This window comes from Colias philodice, chromosome 7 (assembly GCF_061535455.1).
Source record: "Colias philodice isolate Cphi_HAF_F1 chromosome 7, ilColPhil1 Martin Lab GWU primary, whole genome shotgun sequence".
Classification (NCBI taxonomy): Eukaryota; Metazoa; Arthropoda; class Insecta; order Lepidoptera; family Pieridae; genus Colias; species Colias philodice.
The window spans coordinates 826,322-851,545 of record NC_143092.1 but is presented as its reverse complement, the minus strand read 5'-3'; the positions used below and the strand labels follow the sequence as shown (position 1 = coordinate 851,545).

At 36.9% G+C, this 25,224-nt stretch overlaps 1 protein-coding gene across 2 annotated transcripts in view; it reads left to right on the top strand.

Annotated features, from left to right (window-relative positions):
- Positions 1–24,988, top strand: part of LOC149486898 (echinoderm microtubule-associated protein-like 2) — a 61,933-nt gene extending 36,945 nt beyond the window's left edge. For both annotated transcript variants that reach the window (XM_089696983.1, XM_089696982.1), the window contains 13 exons: positions 5,307–5,471; positions 9,020–9,230; positions 9,633–9,836; positions 10,348–10,534; positions 11,104–11,312; positions 12,642–12,768; positions 13,242–13,372; positions 13,754–13,875; positions 14,231–14,363; positions 15,425–15,512; positions 22,246–22,390; positions 23,294–23,375; positions 24,577–24,988. In XM_089696983.1, the coding sequence (XP_089553109.1) occupies positions 5,307–5,471; positions 9,020–9,230; positions 9,633–9,836; positions 10,348–10,534; positions 11,104–11,312; positions 12,642–12,768; positions 13,242–13,372; positions 13,754–13,875; positions 14,231–14,363; positions 15,425–15,512; positions 22,246–22,390; positions 23,294–23,375; positions 24,577–24,702 (1,930 nt within the window). In that variant the 3' untranslated portion in view covers positions 24,703–24,988. The remainder of the gene's footprint in view (positions 1–5,306; positions 5,472–9,019; positions 9,231–9,632; positions 9,837–10,347; positions 10,535–11,103; positions 11,313–12,641; positions 12,769–13,241; positions 13,373–13,753; positions 13,876–14,230; positions 14,364–15,424; positions 15,513–22,245; positions 22,391–23,293; positions 23,376–24,576) is intronic.
- The last annotated feature ends 236 nt before the right edge of the window (positions 24,989–25,224 follow it).

The following is a 25,224-nucleotide window of genomic DNA, read 5'->3' as shown; positions in this document are numbered from 1 at the left end:
CATTGAATGAGTCCCTCCAAGGGGGGTCTAGAGTGCGTGAGTTAGTAACGTAAGATGTTTCTTCGGAAACATGTCAAGAGTCCCTAGGTAATAAACATACTAAAACCCCGGGCCACTAGGAGGAGCCCCGGAGTGGGGGGAGGGGGGAAATGGGTCCATTTTTTTCATTTTTCGCTTAAATCTCAAAAACGGTACATGTTAGAGAAAAACTTTCAAGGAAAAATTGAAAGGCCATAAAATTATCTACAAGTTGTACCTGAATCATTTTTTCCTATATCCTACCGTTTCTGAGTTATACGCAGTAAAACATGATTTTGGCTCAAACAATTTCAACATCAATCGATCAAAAAATATTTCTTTCTTCCAAAAAACTCAAATGTGCAACTTGTGACCAATACTGATAGATTGCTCTTAATTAGGTCTATAATTGGTAAAATAAACACATTCCTCCATGGAAGCCTTTAGGAGGAATCGATTGTCAAAATATTATATTAGGGCAGTTTGAGTTACTGAACTTGATCTTTTTATTTTTTTCTTCCAAAAAACTCAAAAGTGCAACTTGTGACCGGTACAGATAGATTGCTCATAATTAGGTCTATCATTGATAAAAATACCAGATTCCACCATGGAGGCGTTTACGGGGAATTGAATTTTATTAGGGTAGTTAGTTAAAAAGTTCATGTATCGTAACTACCCTAATAAAATTCAATACCTCCTAAAGGCCTCCATGGTGGAATCTGGTATTTTTATCAATGATAGACCCAATTATGAGCAATCTATCTGTACCGGTCACAAGTTGCACTTATGAGTTTTTTGGAAGAAAAAAATAAAAAGATCAAGATCAGTAACTCAAACTACCATAATATAATATTTTGACAATCGATTCCTCCTAAAGGCTTCCATGGAGGAATGTGTTTATTTTACCAATTATAGACCTAATTAAGAGCAATCTATCAGTACCGGTCACAAGTAGCACTTTTGAGTTTTTTGGAAGAAAGAAATATTTTTTGATCGATTGATGTGGAAATTGTTTGAGCCAAAATCATGTTTTACTGCGTATAACTCAGAAACGGTAGGATATAGGAAAAAATGATTCAGGTACAACTTGTAGATAATTTTATGGCCTTTCAACTTTTCCTTGAAAGTTTTTCTCTAACATGTACCGTTTTTGAGATTTAAGCGAAAAATGAAAAAATGGACCCATTTTCCCCCTCCCCCCACTCCGGGGCTCCTCCTAGTGGCCCGGGGTTTTAGTATGTTTATTACCTAGGGACTCTTGACATGTTTCCGAAGAAACATCTTACGTTACTAACTCACGCACTCTAGAACTTTTTATTCAATGGACTATTAGATTGTACGACATTTTTCGACTCAGCAATTATTCTAAAAATAAAAATAAAAATTATCCTTTATAAAATATTACAAAGTTCTTCGAAATTTACGTATTATTTTATCGAGAGCTGGTAACTTTAGCAGGTACCTTTCTGGAGTATTTTTTTCTGCGTGGCAATAGTCAGTAGACACAGGTTGAGAGTGAGGATCCACATTTTCCAAATTTAAAATTGTTCTGTGAAATTAGTAAATTACTTTCAAACAGGGTCAATTTGATTGATTGCATTTGCAAGGCGACCGTAGGAATTAGGTACCTACATAACTAAGTATAAAAAGTGTCTTTGTAAATTGTAGGTACCCACTATGAATGTAGGTATCTATAAATATCGTCGCATGAATACTCAACTCGCGGAAACGAATTTACAGAATTTACACAAATAATAATATCCAAACTCGCCTGGATAAACTTTCTCAAATGAATCTATAGTTTAGGTGGTCTGTTGCGGTTCTGCATCAGGTGTTTCAGTTTTCAAAATAAATTATTATTTTATATTTCCCGGATAATATAATAGTACCTACACAACAAAATAACTTTCATTCAAATCCGTCCAGTAGTTCCGGAGATTAGCGTGTACAAACAAACAGACAAACACAGACAGTTTTTTTTATTTACGGGATAAAACTCATCCTATGACCTTTCTCAGGTCTCAAGCTATATCTGCACCAAAATTAGAGCCCAGACATACCTACATACAGACACACATACAAAAATTCTAAAAACTATGTTTATGTATAGATATGTACTACATATTACTATGTAATACAGATTATGAATATATTATATATATACATATACATATGTATATTATAAAAAAATACCTATTCAATGTAAGTACAATTTTGACTTTCGTACGAATTTGTTATACCTATGTATAGATGTTATGTATGATTATCTAATACAGATTGTAAATATAATATATATGTACTATTCACAACCGGTTTACATATTATTGATATTATTATTTACTGGAGCGAACATAGGATCTGCCTATAGTAATAATAATAATATAAATCTTTCTTGACTTGATTGATTGCACCGCGACTGTAAGAATTAGGTACCACTATGAATTTTATTTACCTATCTATAGTTGCTGCTGCTATCGCGATCGCGTCAATACTCAGCCCGCGGAAATTATTTTACAGAAACTAAACTTTCTCAAATAGGTAAATCAAGACTTATCTTTTTATATTATAATTATTATTTATTAATATTATAACAATACTATTATATTATACATTATATACATTATTACCTTCGACATTTAGTTATCTTTTCAATTTGAATCTTCTTTAGTTCTCGTTTCTTTTCATTTTGTTGTTTACCATTTTCAACAAATCAATATTCGGCGTAATTATAAAACACGGCGCAGCAATTTTAGCGTGGTCTACTCGTCTCAACGGAGCGATAGCGTCTGATGTATGAAATAGAATTATGTTTTTAGCTCCCGGAACGTGCGATGGAAGATGATTTCTTGCGTAATTAAAAATATAGTAAGCGCCAAAAGTGTTTTATCGTGATTAAACCAAAACTAAAAGTAATTACACAAAATGCTCTGACAAATATATTGCAAATGTTTTAATATAATTGTTTATGAAAAAAAAATCATAATAAGTATTACCATGTCCAGTAAAAAACGTAAAAGTGTGAAAAATAGAGGTAACTTCGTGAATTTTTTCTATCGAGTCAATTTCAATATTTTATGTTTTTGATCTGACAATATAATCGAAAATATCATCAAGTTTTACATATATTTTATTTTTTATATTTGGTCTTGAATATTACACGTATCAACTAAAAGTTGATTGGTGATTTGACTTTATACGCGCCCTTAAGCCATTCGAATTACATTGCGCAATTCAGTTGAAGCTAATTCGCCAATGAACGCTTCAGCCCGCAATGGTCAATTCACATTGTGATACTATTGCTGTAGCTATAAATAAACTGGTTATAATACAAGTTGCCGGTTCACGCGCAGTCTGTTGATGTTCCTCTGAGATACTGGTTGTATCATTGCTTTAACCGGTTTACACAATTCGCTAGTCTGTGCCCATTTTTGGAATTAAAAAATCAAGTGACATAATTTTGCGCGCCATGGATGACAGGTATCATTTGTTTTGATTTATCTGTGGTCATTTTTATATTCATTTTTTTTTTAATTTATATATCGATCTTGCTTCTATAAATTTTAGATCACTTGCATAAATGCTTTGGGAGCTTTCATCGTTGGTTTTATTTTGGATTAAGGCTGCTGTCCTGTGATTCTTTAGCTGCGGAATTTAAAACCGTTAAAAGATGTCGTTCACCTCTATGTAAGTTATACGATAAGAATACTGAGAAATACGCCTGGTTTGTAGCATGTAAACTACCTACCTTAGAATTTAGATATTGTTTTATTTCATTCATTCTCCGAAAACAAGAAAAAACGGTTTGATATAGGTAGTGGCAAACAAACTGGCTTTTTTAATCTGCGTGAGATTGTTTTTTTTTCAACCTACCTATACGATAAACTACTAATGATTCTAATTAACATCTTACTTATAACATTCTGTTCATTGTTTCACACGATACAATAGTGAATAGATTTACCTAAAATAAGTACCTTCACGTATTCATTGGACAAATTAAATATTTACCTTGTACTGTGATTCATAAAAGAAAGTACGCATTACGAATCCATGATAATATGACCAAATATAGCGATCGAAATAAGAATGACTTTATATGGTATTCAAACGAAAAACGTTTCAACAGGTTTAGTCTTTCATGTTTTGCTAAAAAATATTAAAAGATAACATTTATATAGTGTACAATAATACTTAAAATGATTTGGTTCATATTTACAGGTAGAGCGCCAAACGGTCTCATTTGAATAAACGCGCTATGACAAATTATTAAAAATGATGTAGATATAGACAATTACACAATAGCTCTAAGGTATATTAGTAGAAAAATACAATTAACATAAATATAACAAGGTCAACAAACAACTAAAACAAAAAAATACTAAAGCACTTAAACTCGGCTTTATATCAATGTTTTAATCTTAATTCTTAACGAATTAACATATTTGTGTATTTTACTAACCTCATAACCACAGGATGTAAATAATTGTTTAATCGTTTGCTATTAACTATTAATTGGTGCATGATTAACAAGTAGGTACTTACTAACATACTCTATTTTAATTGAATTTATCTGTACCTATATTTTTTTTGTGTGCTGGAAAAAATGTTGATTTATTTCAGACAATATTATATTACTCGTATGTCCTTACGATCGCATCCTTTTGTTTGATGTCCTTTACGAAATAGATTAATTTGACCATCGAACAAATATTTCAATACATCCACTATATCATAGATGATAGACAAGACCATGAAGACAGATAAAAAATATTGCGGTTGTAACCTGACTAATATTATGTTGTGGTTAATACATATTAAATTTCATACCGCAATTAGCTTCATGGTTTTTATGCTCTAGACCAGTAATGGAGGGCTGCGCCGGCGCCGTTCTAATAAACACGTTGAATGATAATCCGCATCAGATAATTTAGCTGATGTCAAAAGCCTCTTCCAGTAATGCACATGCATTACTGGAAAATGAGTTCTATGTTCATTTGTAGTAAATAATAACCTATGAGAAATGTTTAAATTAGGTACTGAAAAATGAGGTCTATGTGCGTAAAAATTTTCGAATGTTAGAAAAATTTGAATGTTAATCAGTTCTTTTTTGATAACGAAAATAATTCTAATTCTACAACAAATATATGTCATTAGCCAGTTATTAAGAAACGATTCTGTTTTAAAATTTCAAAGTTTCAGCAATTTTTTGCAATATATTGGCCACTATGTTGTTGCCATCCAAAAATTTGTAGATGATGTACGTATTCTGAACTTCATAACCCTTCCAGCACGCACACCTGTCAATACAATGAGGAAGATGGCTCCATACGGATGTACCTCCGCGGTAGACCCGTGGTGCTGTACGGGCCGAGTGAGCACGATACCCTGGACCCCGCGAAGGTGGCCCCGCCGCCGCAGAACAAACTCAAGTTCGAGTGGGTGTACGGGTATAGGTAAGTTATGAATGAATGAATAAATGAATGAATGAATGAATGAATAAATACTTAATTTGCACCAGAAACAAAATAATAACAAAAACACAGACAATAGAAAAACGTACAAAAAGGCGGCCTTATCGCTAATAGAGCGATCTCTTCCAGGCAACCTTAGGTCAAGGATCATGAGAATTACGTCATATATTGAGTTATCTCTGGCTCCATAGGCTTTTCCTGCATGGTAGACGCGTGGTGCTGTACTGCCCTATTGCAACTTTATCATATTTTGACTCTATATGAACCTTACTTGTGCCTTAGCAAAAACGTAAAGAAAATTGCCGTATTGTTCGATCCGTTCTCAACTTTTATTTTTAGCACATGGCAATTGTACCAATATAACTTCTTATTTGTTTATTTAAATTTTGAATTGTACTAAAATAACTTGCCTACAAGGTGTATAGATGGTCTTTGACAATTTGGGCCTTTTTTTCTATTTGAACGGAATTTTTACTGTAATTTTGATCTGATTAATACGTCCCTAACAGGGATAATACGTTATATGTAATAAGCGTCTGTACACAATATAATATACCTACTTACATTATACCTTTTTTTTCGCTTAATTTATTGCAATAGGTCATTTATCTCACAATAATGTTCATCACCAATTTCACTTCGGTACGCAAAATTCATAAACGTATATTGCCTAACAGAATAAATAATAAAGTTGTATTGATTAAGTTTATCACAAGGTCATCTAATATATCGATTTCATTAATGACACCATATGCTATGAGTATTATGTACATAGATTTTTATCAAAACTCAATTTATATAATTAGTACACTTTATTATGCCGTTACATTATAATGAGACGCTATTATCCTTTATCAAGTTATTATTTCGTCCTTTGTAATATTAGTTTCCAAACATATTTGTAGTACTAGGTTTGCGCCCGCGGCTTCACCCGCGTAGTCAAAGAAAAACCCGCATAGTTCCCGTTCCCGTGGGATTTTCGGGATTGCGTCATTTTCCCGGGATAAAAAGTAGACTATGTCCTTTCTCGGGTATCAAAATATTTCCATACCAAATTTCATGAAAATTGGTTCAGTAGTTTAGGCGTGATTGAGTAACAGACAGACAGAGTTACTTTCGCATTTATAATATTAGTATGGATTTTAGGTTGATTAGTTAGGAGATTAATATTAGATTACTTTTTTGTAGAATTATCGTCAGAAAATTATTTTATTCTATTAAATTCTACGCGAATCGAAACCATCAAAATCTGACATCAATAAATTCTAGACAGCAGTTATTAATTTTAGACACCTACCGCAGACCTTAACTTATCAAGACATCTATTTCTGAGAAATAAATAGATGCTATAATAATATTAATAAATTGTAAAGCACCTACGTATACGGTAGATGAATTTTACGCATTGCAATGTACGCCTACATATGCGCCAGAGAGGTTCTTGAACTTACCTGCAAAAAATACTTCGGAGTTGTATATTTCTTTGATATTATTATTAATATAATGCTATTTTTATCGCAAAATGAATTCAAATTCGAGAGATACGTGTAAATAATGAATTTCTTTATAAAGTTGATATTTTACTGACTCCATCCAATCTCCTTGTCGGAAGACTTGATTTAATTGAATTATGCAAAAGATCGCTTCAGATAAACACCACAATTAACATCACTAACAGTAATTATTTAATGGAAAACAAATGTACACATTACGTAACATGCTACACTCAAGATTTACTTCATAGAATCGAGTGAGAAAATAGCATAAACATATTATCTGAACGCCCCTTTTATTTGGTTTAAATAATGTTTGCAGTACATATCATATCGATAAAAAAAAATCTTCTTTGCTTACGCCGAGGACAGCTAAGCAGATTAGATACAAATGAAAACATGCAAGCACACCCTCAGTTTATAACCAAAGTTGACGACATGTCTGACCCATTTGCCCTAAATACAAAGATTACACTCCTCTAATTACTTGTCTCCACCAAGGTTAACCATTCACGAAAGGTCAAACAATTGCCCCATAATATTCTTTAAACTAATTTGTTAAAAACCCTTTTAAATAATTACCATAATATGTTCCAAGGGAGCCATAACGTAATATGCAACCACTTTACCAATTGACTGAATTTTGGACAATTACCACCCACGTAAGTGGACAGTGTCATAAACATTATTGTTTTGTTCCATAAAGATGCCATGTGACATGTCCCACAAGGTTAAAAGACCAATACATGTAATTATTACCTTTCAAACAGTGACTATAGAGTTTAGAGTAAATGACCGGCTTGGAAATTCCATAATCAGCTATAAAAACTAATGTGCTACCGTTGGCCGTATGCGGATGACGGCAAATGTAAAAGGAAACTAAACCACTGAACAAAATATTATATTTGTGCACATTTTAACTACCTACCTACAATTCCTATTTCACTCTTACTATTATTTATTTATGAATTTCCAACAAAGGATAATAGGTATATTATATGCGAGAACACCGTAAATTTTGCTTTTAAAGATAAAGGCATTTAAAAACTGTCATTCCTTTATTTTCATCATCCTAGAATACTTAATGTAATCAGATGACCAATGTCGTTTGTATTGTCGTTAATTTGACTATTGCTTAGTTCTTTTTTCAAGATTATTACTACGAAATTATTGCAGTCCAAGGCTAATGCAGTTTGTAAATCTCGATTGCTTTGTTTAGTTACTTGCTGATAATAACATCATCTTAAACAATAAAACTGTATCTTTATTTTCAAGTGCTAAACATTTGTCTCTAGAAAACAGGCTATGTAGAATCGGGAACATGTTAACTGATTTTTTTTAATTAAGTAACTTCCCGGGACAATCTCAATAATTTACCCTGATAGTATTCTAATTCTTAATTTTAAAGCCATCTATCTCCTTTTATGTTTTGTTGCTAATATAGCAGGCAATTTGCATACAAGTCCAAAAACGACTTTACAAAATTGAGCATCAATGATGACAAATGCAAATAATCCTCTCAGTATTATTTATTATGGCTGTAAAAACGTAATTTCCGTTGTACACAAAAGCAAGGCCACCGTTTCGCTCTAATGGTTGACTGGTGATGAGAAAGGTTTATTCTAATAAGTTAAAAACGGTTATTTCAATGAATCTTTCTAATTTTTTTCCATTTTTACTATAAAATTATTATCATTAATCATATTAGTATGAAAAATTAGATGATGAAAGGAATTTACATATAGGAAGGAAGTATACATAATATATGTATTACATTATTAATTCACAACTTGGAATTGACACAAACAGGCTTAAAAACTATTTACTAAAAACATTTAAAAATAAAATAAAATAAAATAACATTTATTTGCCAAAAACATGGTACAGAGAGGTGTGAAGAGATAATTGTTCAGCATGTTTCGCTTTTTTGTGATGTAATTCCTAGCACAACATGCACCTTTAAATTCTATAGATAACTTCTTATTTAAACTCCATATGATTTATGATGTAAAAACTGATTAAACCCTTCACTTCTAGAGGCAAAGACTGCCGCAGCAACCTCTACCTCCTCCCAACTGGGGAGATAGTGTACTTCGTGGCTGCTGTAGTGGTTCTCTTTAACGTGGAGGAGCAATGCCAGAGACACTACACTGGGCACACTGATGACGTCAAGTGTATCGCTATACACCCCAATAAGCTGATCATTGCTAGTGGTCAGTGTGCGGGACATGATCGGGTTGATGCTAGGGTGAGTTTTGTTTCAAATTAAATAATGAATTTTTTTATGTACCCCCAATTAACTATAAGTGGATACGGTGAAATGTCATGGCTTTTGAAGATTAGGTACATCGTACAATATTTTATTATGATATGTATTTTCCTTAGTCGATTATTAGAATCCATACTCGTAATCACTTTTAGTTTAATCAAACATATTGCATTCCCACAGCTGCAAAACGCAGTCAGCAACGCTGGTGATGCTTTCACAATTATTACGTTTTAATTTTTATAATTAGAGTGGTCAAGATTGTAATAGACGAGTATTTGGCTGGATTTTATGTCAAATACATCTTTAACAATATAGTCAGTTATCTATAAACACGATTTCAACTTGAAATTATTTACTTAATAGACTATTACCAATTCACAGCCACACATCCGCGTCTGGAACTCCGTATCCCTAGCAACCTTGGCTGTACTAGGCGCTGGTCAACTAGACCGTGCAGTCTCCTGTCTTACCTTCTCTAGAGCGGACGGTGGAACGTTATTAGCTGCTGTGGACGATGGACCCGACCATGCGATCAGTGTGTGGGACTGGCAGAGACCGGATAGACCGTGCTTGGCTGAGACTAAGGTAAGTGACTTCTTGAGGGATAGTAAAACGATCCATTGCTTCAAATCACATGCAACATGTTTATAATCGTTATGTTGATCATCAAATTAATAATAATTATTAGCATTAAAATCATAGTAATCATCTTTTTCATCATTATAAGAATCGTTATTACAATCAAAATCGTTATCATCACCATCAACACTTTTTTTACCTTCTGCATCATCTTATAATCGTAGTCATCATCAAATTAATAATCGTTGATATGACTATCATCCTAATTAGCGAGATCGTTATCATCAGCCTAATTTTCTCTAACTACAAACAGACACTTATGAAAGTAGAAACTTTGTTTATAATGCATCGTGCAAATCACTTAGTACTATTTTAATAATAAAAACGACGAAAGTGATCAAATCAGTCAGTACGTAAATGAAATTATAGTAGTTCAGTTATTTTTACACAATTACATTATTCTCCGATATAGTAACACACTTTTCTCTGTAGATAACGCAAAAATCTCCCATTCCAGTGTTCAGTAGACACAGTGATAGCAGCTGAATTCCACCCGCTAGACAAAAACCAAATAGTGACATGCGGCAAGGGTCACATCGCGTTCTGGACACTCGATGCGTCCAACGTGCTCTTCAAGAAGATGGGCATCTTCGAGACACGAGATAAACCTAAATACGTGACCTGCCTGGGATTTAATCATAATGGTGAGTTTGTATTTGTTGTATTGAAAGTGAAAATATTTATTGCTTATTTTGTTTGTTATAATTATGTGGTAGGATAAGGACGATTAAAGTTGCTAAAATCAGTCTTCTGAACTTAATTGTTGAGAATAAAGTTAGAAAAAAGCATAAATTTTGTCAATAGCAAATATGTCATGAATGTTATGAATTAAAAACAAAAGTGGTCCCGGTGTACTGCCTTGAGGTACACTGAATTTGTTAACACTATAGTCATATTGATACGTTCGGTTTTCATGATTGTCCTTTTGTTTTTGTGATTGTAATGTGTCGTTTGGTGTTTTATAAATATTGGATACTTCATATTTTATGTTTTCCTTCGTTTATTTGTGAGATAAGTCGTGTGTAACGTAGTCAAATGCTCTTGTCATGTCAAAAAATAAAGTTTTATTTTTAATTCAATTTATCAGGTTTAAATGAAGGGTTCTGCAATTATTTTATGAATTCATTATAGCTAGTAATTTCAACATGGATCCGTTTGAAATAAAAGTTAATTGCACGTCGTCTGCATCATTACCCGGTTTATTTGTTTCCAGGCGACGTAATATCGGGCGACAGCAACGGCAACCTGATCGCGTGGGGCCGCGGCACGAACACGATCAGCAAGCTCGTGCGCGGCGTGCACTCGGGCGCCGTGTTCAGCGTGTGCGCGCGCAAGGACGGCGCCCTGCTGTCGGCGGGCGGGCGGGACGGGCGGCTCGTGCTGCTGGACGCGCTGCTGCAGCCCGCCGGCACCGAGCGCGTGGTGAGTGTGCTGCTCTCCGCCGGCGGGCGGGACGGGCGGCTCGTGCTGCTGGACGCGCTGCTGCAGCCCGCCGGCACCGAGCGCGTGGTGAGTGTGCTGCTCTCCGCCGGCGGGCGGGACGGGCGGCTCGTGCTGCTGGACGCGCTGCTGCAGCCCGCCGGCACCGAGCGCGTGGTGAGTGTGCTGCTCTCCGCCGGCGGGCGGGACGGGCGGCTCGTGCTGCTGGACGCGCTGCTGCAGCCCGCCGGCACCGAGCGCGTGGTGAGTGTGCTGCTCTCCGCCGGCGGGCGGGACGGGCGGCTCGTGCTGCTGGACGCGCTGCTGCAGCCCGCCGGCACCGAGCGCGTGGTGAGTGTGCTGCTCTCCGCCGGCGGGCGGGACGGGCGGCTCGTGCTGCTGGACGCGCTGCTGCAGCCCGCCGGCACCGAGCGCGTGGTGAGTGTGCTGCTCTCCGCCGGCGGGCGGGACGGGCGGCTCGTGCTGCTGGACGCGCTGCTGCAGCCCGCCGGCACCGAGCGCGTGGTGAGTGTGCTGCTCTCCGCCGGCGGGCGGGACGGGCGGCTCGTGCTGCTGGACGCGCTGCTGCAGCCCGCCGGCACCGAGCGCGTGGTGAGTGTGCTGCTCTCCGCCGGCGGGCGGGACGGGCGGCTCGTGCTGCTGGACGCGCTGCTGCAGCCCGCCGGCACCGAGCGCGTGGTGAGTGTGCTGCTCTCCGCCGGCGGGCGGGACGGGCGGCTCGTGCTGCTGGACGCGCTGCTGCAGCCCGCCGGCACCGAGCGCGTGGTGAGTGTGCTGCTCTCCGCCGGCGGGCGGGACGGGCGGCTCGTGCTGCTGGACGCGCTGCTGCAGCCCGCCGGCACCGAGCGCGTGGTGAGTGTGCTGCTCTCCGCCGGCGGGCGGGACGGGCGGCTCGTGCTGCTGGACGCGCTGCTGCAGCCCGCCGGCACCGAGCGCGTGGTGAGTGTGCTGCTCTCCGCCGGCGGGCGGGACGGGCGGCTCGTGCTGCTGGACGCGCTGCTGCAGCCCGCCGGCACCGAGCGCGTGGTGAGTGTGCTGCTCAGTGGCTAACACTCTTCGAAACTTGGCTTAAAAAATCAGCTGTAGCAAGCATGCAGGACACTACACACAGCAATAACATCAATTAATTCAAGGTAAGTTACAAAAACAAAAATTAATCACATACATTAACGTGTACATACTACGTACGCCATTAACGAATTAAACAATAGGAAAAGAACCACTTTTAATTATAATATATGTATGTTCATACATTTTAACTGATAAGCACAAAAAAGTAGTTCTACCACTAACATAAAATTCTCTCTTTAGATCGAAGGTCACTACGGCGGTATACGCGTGATAGCGGAAGGTCGCGGGTCGCAGCTCTATATCGGCACTACACGAAATTGTATCCTACATGGGGACTTGGAACTCGGCTTTACACCTGCTGTGCTCGGTGAGATATAAAAAGATAAAGACAAAAAAATAAGAAGCTCGTTAAATACACTTAAACAAATGTGTCATAATTCATACCGCACGGTGATCTCGGCTAATAGCCCGCTGTATTCGGTACGATATATTATATAACATAAGTATGGTTAGATCCGGCTCGAAGGACCATTCTGCAACGATCCTTCGAGCCGGATTTGCTTTAGTTAGAACTTACAATAATCGATGGTGTTATAGGAGAAATTTATTGTAAACTAACAAGTTGATTGACTAATTTAAAAAAAAAATTGAAATATTTTATTTTCAAAGATTCAAAGCTGAAGATCCATTTAAAATTAAAAATCTTGTTACCTACACTACACTTAATTTATGTGAAACATTTTAAAATTGAAAAAAATACGAGAGAAATCTGTCTGCATCTGCAAGTAATTTTTCCTTAAACGACAACATTATTTTGAAATATATTATTTTATATTACAGGTCACGTAGACGAAGTATGGGGTCTAGCCGCTCATCCTACTTTACCCCAATTCGTGTCGGGCGGTTGGGACAAACTACTTCAATTATGGGACGGGCTTAGCCATTCTACTGTTTGGAGTAAGGATATTGAGGTATATAACATTTCAGTATTAAAAATTGTATAGGAAATGTCTGTATTTAAGTGGTGTGCCACAAGGTTCTGTTATGGGTCCATTGCTATTTGTAATGTATAACATTGAATAATTTAACTTATAGGCAAATAAAAAAAAAATAATATGATTTGTTTGCATTTGTATTTGCATTTGTAAATGAACCAAAGAATATAAATTAACAGATTTTATAAAGAAAAAAACTTCATTCAAATAGTTATAATACACAATTTATAACCTCACATTTTCTCATAAATTTTCTGCGTGTTTTTTTCAAATAATACAAAAACCTCCTTTATTTACTTTTTATGAATTCTCTACTCTGATAAAAAAACAATTTATTTATTAATATAATGTATACAGGAGCGTGCCCAAAGCTGCGCCTGGTCATCCGACGGCAGCGTGATCGCAGTGGGCTGTACGAGTGGAAAATGGCTCGTTTTTGACCCACTTTCTAGAGATTTGGTTTCACAGCATCAGGATGGGTTAGTATTTGCTTTAGAATCATCATTGTTACTGTTATAATTGTCATAGTTGGAAATATGTTTCACACAATCTCAAAAATTTCGAATTTTGTAGTTTTTTACTAAATTTTATTACAATTAAGTGCACGATGCCATTAATTTCGAAGAATGAATATGATGAAAACTGAAAATTGCTTCTCAATAAAGAAATGCGCTATAGTCAGTGATTGGTCTTTTGGACCCGTTACCATAACATATTTTCCTCTGTCACTATAATCAATAAATCAGATTTTCAATAGGTTTCACTTAACTAGTTCTAAATTTGTAAAAGGTTACTAAAAACTCACATATTAATTAATATTTTTGTTAATTCTAGCACGGAACCAATCCAGACGATCCAATATTCACCAGACAACAAGCTGGTGGCCATCGGCTCGAGGGATAACTTCATTTATATTTATCAAGTGGATGACGATTGCACGAGATATTCCAGACTTGGCAAGTGCTTGGTGAGTGAGTTAGTTAATTAGTGAGTGGCTGAGTGTGTTAGTGAGTAGCTGAGTGGATTCGTGTGTTTAGTTTGTGAGCGAGTGAGTCTGTGAGGAGGTGAGTGAGTGAACGGGTGAGTTGGTGAATAGCTGAGTGAATTTTTTTTTTCTGGTGGGATGATGATTTTCTAGCTAACTGATTATAAATTATAATTGACGAAGAGAATTTTGAAAAATTGTATGACTGAATTTTAAACCAATTGATATAAATAACTATGTCGCAAATAAAAAAAAAGGAGAGTACTACTAAAAATAATCATCGTTATACTAAAAAATATTTAAGAACTATCATTTTAACCTCAATTTCTTAAGTAATGGAATGAAATAAATACATCCTGGTGTAATTTTCAAGTTTATAGAATAGCTAATGATATTTTAAAGTGTAATAGAAAATGATTTATCACCTTGAATTTCACGCCCCACTAGTGCACGGAAAGAAAGCGTAGACGGGTAAACTAACTTATAGATGTATAATGTATCATTTAGAAAAAAATGCACATTTATTTTTAATATTAAAAACTTGGTAGTCTAGAAACTGTAGCTTATGCAATAATTACATTATATGTTGCTTGTAGTGTAGATAGAAGTAGATTAGAAGTTATAAAGTACTAGCTGTGCCTCACGGTTTTACCCGCAGTGCTTTGCTCCTGTTGGTCTTAGCGTGATGATGCCAAAACATTTTTTCAAATCGGATCAGTAGTTCCTGAGATTAGCGCGTTCAAAAAAAGAAACAAACAAACTCTTCAGCTTTATAATATTAGTATAGATTATAGATAAACCATAGATGGTCTAGAGATCTCTCTGTTAGTTCTACCCACTTTATGTATTTAAATATTTTACCAGAGATTAAAACTATTCATTAATAGTTTAATTTGGGAAATTTTACTGAAATAAATTAAATTTAAAAGAATAATACGTGTTAATTCAAATATAGAAATTATTGTGGAACAAAGAGACAATTTTAAATTCTGCTTCATTTTCTGCAGAATTATTCGAAATTAAATAATAATTCAACTTTACAGGGTCACTCCAGCTTTATAACACACCTGGATTGGTCTGAGGACAGTCAATACATCAGAAGTAACTCTGGGGACTATGAATTACTTTACTGTAAGTAACAATATACTTTTTATATTAAAAATGTGCCGTCAGCACATTACAGTTACTTATTAGGTCAGGCATCATGTAACATTAATATGTATTCTACCAATTGTACTTCAGTCGTAAATTGGCTCCAATATAAAGAGGTTGTCAATCCGTTGTTTCATTTCCGCTATCCAAAATATATAAAGCCGCTACAATCTGGTGACCCCGACAAACAACAACACCCGACTAACCACAACGCCTGACAACGCGACAACCTGACAACGTATTTCATGACCTCGGACTTTACACGAAGCCATAAGAATATAAAAATGACAACTGAAAATAGAGCTCCGTCAGCAAGCCCAGCGTCCGAGTTAGCAACAGTAACAGTATCATCTAGAATACCGGAATTTTGGTGCGATCAAGCTCGCTTATGGTTCGTGCAGTGTGAAGCCATCTTAACACCTCAAAAACTAAGCGACGAGGCGAAATTTAACTTAGTCGTCACGAAATTGGGAAAAGACGTCATTCAACAAGTAAGCGACATATTGCTTCAGCAGCCCCAAACGAAGAAATATGACACCTTAAAAGCAAGATTATTAGCAGTGTATGAAGAATCAGAAAACCGGCAACTCCAAAAACTTTTGAGCGAAATCGACCTTGGCGACGAAAAACCCTCTCAACTCTTGAGGCGCATGCGAGATTTGGCCCGCGGAAAAATTCCCGATGAAACGCTGAGTATCATGTGGCAAGGTCATCTTCCAGCTGCAGTACGCTCCGTTCTCGCCGTCACCGACGTAAAAGATTTGGAAAATTTAGCTATGATTGCAGACAAAATTATGGAAAATATAAGACCTAATCAAATATCGGAGGTTAGTAGCAAACCGTCGACGTCAGCTGATACCGTTTCCGTGCTGCAAGAGCAAATAGCTCAATTGACTCTACAAGTGATGGAATTACAGAACATTTATAGATTGCAACATAAAAAACGAAATTATAATTATCGTAATCGGTCTAGTTCGAGATCCCGTGGACGTAACATGATACGGCGTGAGCCGCGGAGCGCCGACAGTCTTTGTTATTACCACGCGCGATTTTATCATAGAGCTAACAAATGTATAGAGCCGTGTGCTTGGAATAAAAAACCTAAACAGCAGGAAAACTAGAAGGAGTGCAATCGCAGGCGGAGATTTGCACTATTAAGCCATCGCACCGCCTTAACATTACCGATAGAACATCGGGACTAAATTTTTTAATTGATACGGGAGCGAATATATCAGTGATCCCTGTGACTAAAACTGTGCATAAGCGACCGAAGTGCGATAATTACGAGTTATACGCTGCTAACGGAAGCGTTATAAAGACTTATGGTGTAAAGACACTTACATTAGATTTAAAATTACGTAGACCTTACCGGTGGACTTTTATTATAGCCGAAGTGAAACAAGCAATATTAGGTGCTGATTTTTTGGGACATTACAAACTTTTAGTGGACATTCATCGTCAAAAATTAATTGATACAGTGACAAACTTATGTGTAATCGGTTCAGTAACTTTGAGTAAACATATACCAGTGAACACAATCGACTTTAATCATAAATATAGTGATCTGTTATCGCAATTTCCGAACATTACTAAGCCAATGCGTTTCATAGAGACTCCACGACATTCTATAGTCCATCACATCGAAACAAGCGGCCCACCCGTATTTTCGCGACCGCGACCTCTACCGCCTGACAAATACAATAAAGTTCGCGCAGAATTTCAGCGAATGCAAGAGATGGGGATTTGTCAACCATCAAAAAGTTGCTGGGCCAGTCCTTTACATGTGGTAATGAAAAAGAACGGAGATATTAGACCCTGTGGAGATTATCGACGCTTAAATGCGATAACTAAACCGGACAGATATCCCATACCGCGTATACAAGACTGTACATACCTATTGGCAGGAAAAACTATATTTTCAAGGTTAGATTTGCAACGTGCCTATCATAATATTGGTGTCGCCGAATCAGATATTGAGAAAACAGCCATAACTACACCCTTCGGCTTATATGAATTTAAAAGAATGACTTTTGGACTTAAGAATGCAGCGCAGACATTCCAACGATTTTTAAACAACGTTGTGTTCCGTGACCTTCATTTTCCAACTGATTCCGAAAATGGCGAGAAAAGCGAGGAAAACGTTCCATTTTTATTTTCCTACATCGATGACGTCATCATTGCGTCATCAGGACACCAGAGCCATACGAAACACTTACGAATGGTTTTCGAACGTTTGAATGAGTTTGGAATCACTATCAATTTATCAAAATGTGAATTCGGCAAAACGGAATTAAGTTTTTTGGGATATAATATTTCACAACAAGGATTAAAACCATTAGAAGATAAGGTCAAGGTCATAAAAGAGTACCCAAAACCACAAACAGTCGAAGAATTACGACGATTTCTAGGAATGCTAAATTTCTATAGACGTCATTTACCTCACGCTGCAGAAGTACAATCAAAACTAAATCAGTACATACATAACTCCGGCAAGAAAGATAAAACTCCGATACAATGGACTGATGAAGCATCAACAGCCTTCGAGCAATGTAAGGAAAACCTTCAAAGTGCCGTTACATTGTCATTTCCCGCCGCAGATGCTACTATTGCTATCATGACCGATTGTTCTAGCACATGTGCCGGTGCAGTACTTCAACAGAGAGAAGGAAACTCATGGAAGCCTCTCGGATTTTTTTCACAAAAATTAAGCGAAGCGCAACAACGCTATAGTACATTCGATCGAGAGTTGCTAGCTATATACATGGCTATAAAACATTTTAGATATATGGTCGAAGGCAGGCCATTAACCGTGTATACTGATCACAAACCTTTAATACATACATTCAAAAATAATACAATCAGCAAAAATGATACGCCGCGAAGATTACGTCATCTCGATTTCATACTGCAATTTTGTACATCAATCGAACATATAAGCGGATCAGAAAATGTAGTGGCCGATGCATTATCAAGGATAGCTACAATAGATATGCCATCGCCCATTGATTACGAGAAGTTATCAAAAGCTCAAGAAAATGATGAGGAACTCAAGTTATTACTACAATCGAAAAATCTAAACTTTAAAAAGATAATTTTACCGCCTAGTAACATGCCAGTGTATTGTGATGTAACTATGCAGAACGCAAGACCATATTTGCCCGAAGAATTTCGTATATCGGCTTACAACGCCATACATGGAATTAGTCATCCTAGCATACGTACGACACGAAGACTCTTGCGAGACAGATTTATATGGACATCTATAAACAAAGATGTTACCAATTGGACACGTGCATGTATAGAGTGTCAACGTTCCAAAGTACATAGGCATACTATTTCGCCTACTGGAACTTTTACGAAAAGCGACCGATTCGAGCATTTGCATATCGACATCGTTGGTCCTTTACAATATTGCAATGGTTATCGATACATTCTAACCATGATCGACAGAAGTACCTCTTGGCCAGAAGCTTTTCCCATAAAAGATATTACAGCAGAGACTGTAGCTGAAATTGTCTATTCAGGATGGATTTGTCGGTTTGGAAGTCCTATACGGATAACTACCGATCAAGGACGACAATTCGAGTCAAGTTTGTTTACAAATTTAGCAAAGCGAATGGGTATTAAAAAGATAAGGACTTGTGCATATCACCCGCAAGCGAACGGTGCTATAGAAAGATGGCACAGAGTATTGAAAACAGCTCTTATGTGTAGAGGCAATGCAGTCGACTGGGTTGGACAATTACCATCTGTTTTGTTTGGACTAAGGGCGAGTCTACGAGACGACACACAGACAAGTGCCGCCGAAATGGTTTATGGTGAAGCAATAAGATTACCCGGAGATTTTTTCCAGCTGCAAAGGCCTAATATTTCCGAGAATGAAACATTCCTTAGCCAACTGCGTAAAAAAATACACAACATATCGTCAGTTCCTAAAAGAGAGTCCAGTAAACGCAATATATTTGTTCATCCAGAATTGCAAAAATGCACACATGTATTTGTACGTTGTGACAAAATGGTAAAATCGCTGACACCTCCATATCGAGGACCTTTCAAAGTTTTGGAAAGAAATGATAAATATTTCAAAATATCACAAGCAGACAAAGAGAACATAATTAGTATTGATCGTCTTAAACCAGCCTTTATAATAAACATTGATGACAATAGTCCGAATACGGTAGCGCAAGCGCCTAATGTAAACAACTTGCCGACTGTAACACGATCAGGTCGCATTGTTAAACCTGTCGTAAGATTTAAATTGTAATTAGAAGTACTTACATGTTTATTTTATTTTTATATCAATGCATTATGTTTATATTAACTTTTCAATTTTATTTTTACATTTATTTCTATTGTTTTATTTACATTTTTAACTGTATAATGTTGTTTTTTGCTATATACACTTTTATATACATTTTATTATATACCTTTTTCGATTATATTAGACAATTTTGAAATTAGAAATTTAAAGTTCATGCTAAAGATTATTTTTTATGTTTGTGATGATTATTATATTGTACAAGTAATGTTTACTGTTAAAAAAAATTTTTTTCAATGTATAATTTTTTTCCAAATTTAGGGGAAAGCTATGTGCCGTCAGCACATTACAGTTACTTATTAGGTCAGGCATCATGTAACATTAATATGTATTCTACCAATTGTACTTCAGTCGTAAATTGGCTCCAATATAAAGAGGTTGTCAATCCGTTGTTTCATTTCCGCTATCCAAAATATATAAAGCCGCTACAAAAAAAATGCGTGCGTGTACTAGTGTACACACGTAAGAAGTGAAACTTCTTTATGACCTTATTTTTCAAAAAATAATTTTATATGCAACTTTACAGAAATACGTCGAATCACGCGTGGTAGGGATAAGAAAAAGATGGCGCGTAACGGAAAAATGTCATGCGTAACGAAAAAATGTTACACTAATTTTTTTTCCAACCCCGATAAAGAAATTTCACTTCAATAATTTCATATAAAGTAATTTTTTTATAATTAAGTTGAATGTTTGTGTACCCACAGTAAAAAAGTAGTAATAAACAGTTGCATTGTAAATATACAAAATTCTTTTTTTTCGTAGGAACAAATACAGATTCAAAATCTATCATTTATCATCAATTATCCCTTTAGTCATTGAGATATACATATGGGGACGACACCGCCTACAGCACTTATGTTCCGCTCAACATAAGCCATATGGCTTAACTGCAAGCTCATTTTTTATTTGTTTTAAAGTGAAACGCATCAAATATGCCTTCGTGTGTATTACGATATTGCACAAATAATACAAATAATACGGAAAAGTGACTAACATAACTTTTCATCGGTAAGTACCTAACTAGATAATAATTTTTAAAACTTAGTTAGAGCAAAAAAATAGCGCACAGATTTTGTTCGTGGTGTCTCCTCCATACGTAGTAATATTATCTCAATGCCTTTAGTGAACATTTCTTCGAGAACGGTACAGAAAGCGGCCAATTTGATTGCGATCGTAAATAAGCGGGTTCACACAGACCGAGCTGCTGAAGTATTCAATTCTGGTGTCTTAAGCACATATATTTTTAACCGCCTCCAAAAAAGACGATGTTCTCAATTCGATTGCTTTTGATGATTATCTTTTTAATAAAAACTAGGGCTTCCCGTGTGACAATTTGAAGCAACAAACCAAAAGACCGTTCTGGTGCTCCAAATGTAGCAAGTTGAGGGGACTACTGAAAACCGGCGCCTCTCCTCTAATACGGAGAGGCAAATGCTGAGTAGTCCACCTTATCACAAATACTGACCATATACCATTGAGATAATATTACTACGTATGGAGGAGACACCACGAACAAAATCTGTGCGCTATTTTTTTGCTCTAACTAAGTTTTAAAAATTATTATCTAGTTAGGTACTTACCGATGAAAAGTTATGTTAGTCACTTTTCCGTGTTATTTGTATTATTTGTGCAATATCGTAACACACACGAAGGCATATTTGATGCGTTTCACTTTAAAACAAATAAAAAATGAGCGTGCGGTTAAGCCATATGGCTTATGTTGAGCGGAACATAAGTGATGTAGGCGGTGTCGTCTCCATATGTATATCTCAATGCCAAATACTAGATTATATCCAATGTATTTTTTTTAATTCATAATTTTTTATTGTTCTTAAAATGTATTAGTTGTAAGCTAAAATGTTGTATTTGTGATTAAATGTATTTTCTTTCTTTCAAGTTCTTTATTGAAAATCCATACTAATATTATAAATACGAAAGTAACTCTGTCTGTCTGTTACTCAATCACGCCTTAACTACTGAACCAATTTGCATGAAATTTGGTATAGAGATATTTTGATACCCGAGAAAGGACATAGGCTACTGTTTATCTCGGGACATAGGATAGGTTTTATCCCGAAAATCCCACGGGAACGGGAACTATGCGGGTTTTTCTCTGACTGCGTGGGCGAAGCCGCGGGTGGAAAGCTAGTAATAAAAAAAATTGTTGGTCTGTAAAGTCGGTTTACTGACGATAGTTGAACGTGACAACGACCGGTTGTGCTTTTTTGTCGCTCGTTCCGCGCTCTCGCTCGCATTTCAAGCCTTACATGGAACGCCTCAGAGCGAGGTAACGCCGCATGAGTTATGTTTTTTCGTGCGTGCAGCCGGCTCTATTGAATTATAAGACGTTGTCGCGTCATTATCAAATAATAATGAATATAATATCCCCAGGGAACGCCACCACGTGTCGCCAGATCCCCACTCCCACATCAATGCGGGACGTGGTGTGGGCCAGCGCCACTTGCCCCATCACCTTCCACTCGGTCGGCGTGTGGCCTGATAACGCGGACGGCACTGATGTCAACTCGTGTGTGAGGTGAGACATACACATACATAATAACTACACAATAAAAACTACTTAATAACCAGACATAACCATGCATACAATAACGAATAACCACTATGACTGCGACACTACAGGGTGTCCCACTGTTGGTATACTAAGCTCAATGGAGTTTATAGTTTTGCATACGCTGAGTTCGTAAAAAATACTTATAAAATTCCAGACACATTTTTTTCAAATAGATGAATTCTTAAAACTCTATGTGTACACCCATAACAAGCGATCCGCCTAACTTTGCCACCAGCACGTGAGCTATCGTTTAAGATTATGTTTTCATAGACAGAATGCTCACATTAGCGAAGTAGTATATGCCGACTGCGCGAAGCTAGAGAAGAAAACATAGATTTTCAGGAAAAATTTAGCAAAACATTTTTGACGTAATTTTGTTGTTGAAAGTGTTTTTTACGTGATCAGTGTATGCAAAACTACAAGTCCCTTCGCGCTTAGTATACCAATAGTGGGACACCCTGTATAACCACCGATATACAATCAACCTTAGTGATTAACACACATATAATAACCACTTCACAATAAACCAATACATTAACCACCGCCTCCTTAGATAGCCCATTTATCAAGGATGGCTATACTATATATCATTACGCTAAGACCAACAGGAGTGGAGCCACGCGGGTGAAACCGCGGGGCTCAGCTAGTACAATATAAAACCACACCCACGTACAACCATCACACACACATCATTACTAAAACAATAAATAAAAGCCTGTCCGTTGTGTTATGTTAAACCAATCAATCTTCAAATCGCGTCATAGCTTTTCTACATTACAGCATGAAAGCAAAAAAATTAACAAAATATTTTGGAATAAAAAAAAATCTCGATACAAAATATTTTATTATTATTTCTTATATTTTCAGATCACATGATGGTCGGCTGGCCGCAACGGGCGATGACTTCGGCAAAGTGAAACTCTACGCCTATCCTGTAACACAACCTAAGGTAATATACCCTTTTATTTATATTAAATATTAATTCGTCCTTTAATCAGTCGCTTTATGTAATATCGATTAATGCTAGTAGAGTTTTTAACAAACAAACAAAAACATCAAATCTATCTTCTTAATAAAAAAAAAAGGAATGAGAAACGAATTTTAATACTAAAATCTGAAGTTACAAGTTCTGTTGACTGTCCCTTTATCCCTTACTTTTAATATTACTACACTGTACTTAAACGTTACTTTTAACTTCTCTTATAAGAGAATACTGAAACAACTCTATATATAGTTTTTTCATTATAATTAACTAGCTTTCCGCCCGCGGCTTCGCCCGCTTTGTCTAAAACCTAATAAATTATATACTAAAACCTTCCTCTTGAATCACTCTATCTATTACAAAAAACCGCATCAAAATCTGTTGCGTAGTTTTAAAGATTTAAGCATACATAGGGACATAGGGACAGAAAAAGCGACTTTGTTTTATACATACTATGTGGTGACTTTAGTATTACTACACTGTACGTTGTACACTGTACTGTATGTTACTTTTAATACACTTCTCTAATAAGAGAATACTTAAACAACTCTCAATATTGGTCCGGGAGCCAGCAGCAGATTTTATGACCAAGTTCCTCTCAAGCGGTAATTTGTAAAATGCATCAAAGTATAGTATTATGAAGCCTCGTGAACGTCAGCTGGAGCTCGGTTGGGGGGAAGAGCGGTTGTAGCCTCCCGTATCAGCTGACGGTTTTTCCACCAAGATACAGCCAGCTGACATATATATTTATCCACAGTTACATATAAGCTATCATCAGGTAATTTTTTGTTTGAGAGGAAATAACGGAAAATAAATTTTTCTTTAAATTTAACTTTCATGTTCGAGACACCAGCTGACGTATAATACACCATGTTGTAACCAGCTGACTATTTTTTTTCGTTGAGATATTGGGTTAGCTACAATTTGACAAATTTTTAGCTGAGAGGAAATGAATGAATGAATGTATTTTTTTCCTACGTGCGTGGGAGGCTACAACCGCTCACCCCCCCAACCGAGCGCCAGCTGACGTTCACGAGGCTTTATAATACTATACTCTCATGCGTCTGACGAATTATCTCTTGAGAGGAAATAGTTAACCAAATTTGCACCTGGCTCCCTAACCAATAGTTTTTTCATTATAATTAATAAATAATCTATTTATTTCCAGTCGCTATGTCACCAATACGGCGGCCATTCCTCCCACGTGACAAGCGTGCGCTTCCTACCCGATGATTCAAGACTTATTTCCGGCGGAGGACTCGATACGAGCATCATGCAATGGATCGTTGATTAAGTGTTGCCAGCTTCTTCGCAATCAACTGCCATACAATAATAACTGGCAACTTTAAGAATTAGCAACATTGATTACACTGTAGCTGGCAACTTCACGGATTGACTGAACAAAACTAGCAACATCGCCAACAATGAAAATGAGAAACGATGTATTTCAATTTTATGTGTTTAGAAAATGTTACCAAAAAATAAAAATAATTGGCAACAATCGACATTATGTTAGTCAATATACTGTATGGGCAACATTATGTGCTGCCAGAATAAAAATATAAAGCTATAATTCATTGATTGTAGAGGTCCGCGCCACGCCGGCGTGCCGCCGCCGAGAGACCCCGGCGCGCCGCCGCCGCCGCCGGGTCACAGAAAAATTGGCGCCGAGTTCAAATTTTGCGCGCGAACCATGTGTCATGCACGCGTTGTTGTCTACAACACGGCAACGTCGCATCGATATAGTAGACAATGTCTGCTATATCGATGCCAGAAGTTTTACTCCAAAAGCTAGCCAAAAAACACTCCAATAGAT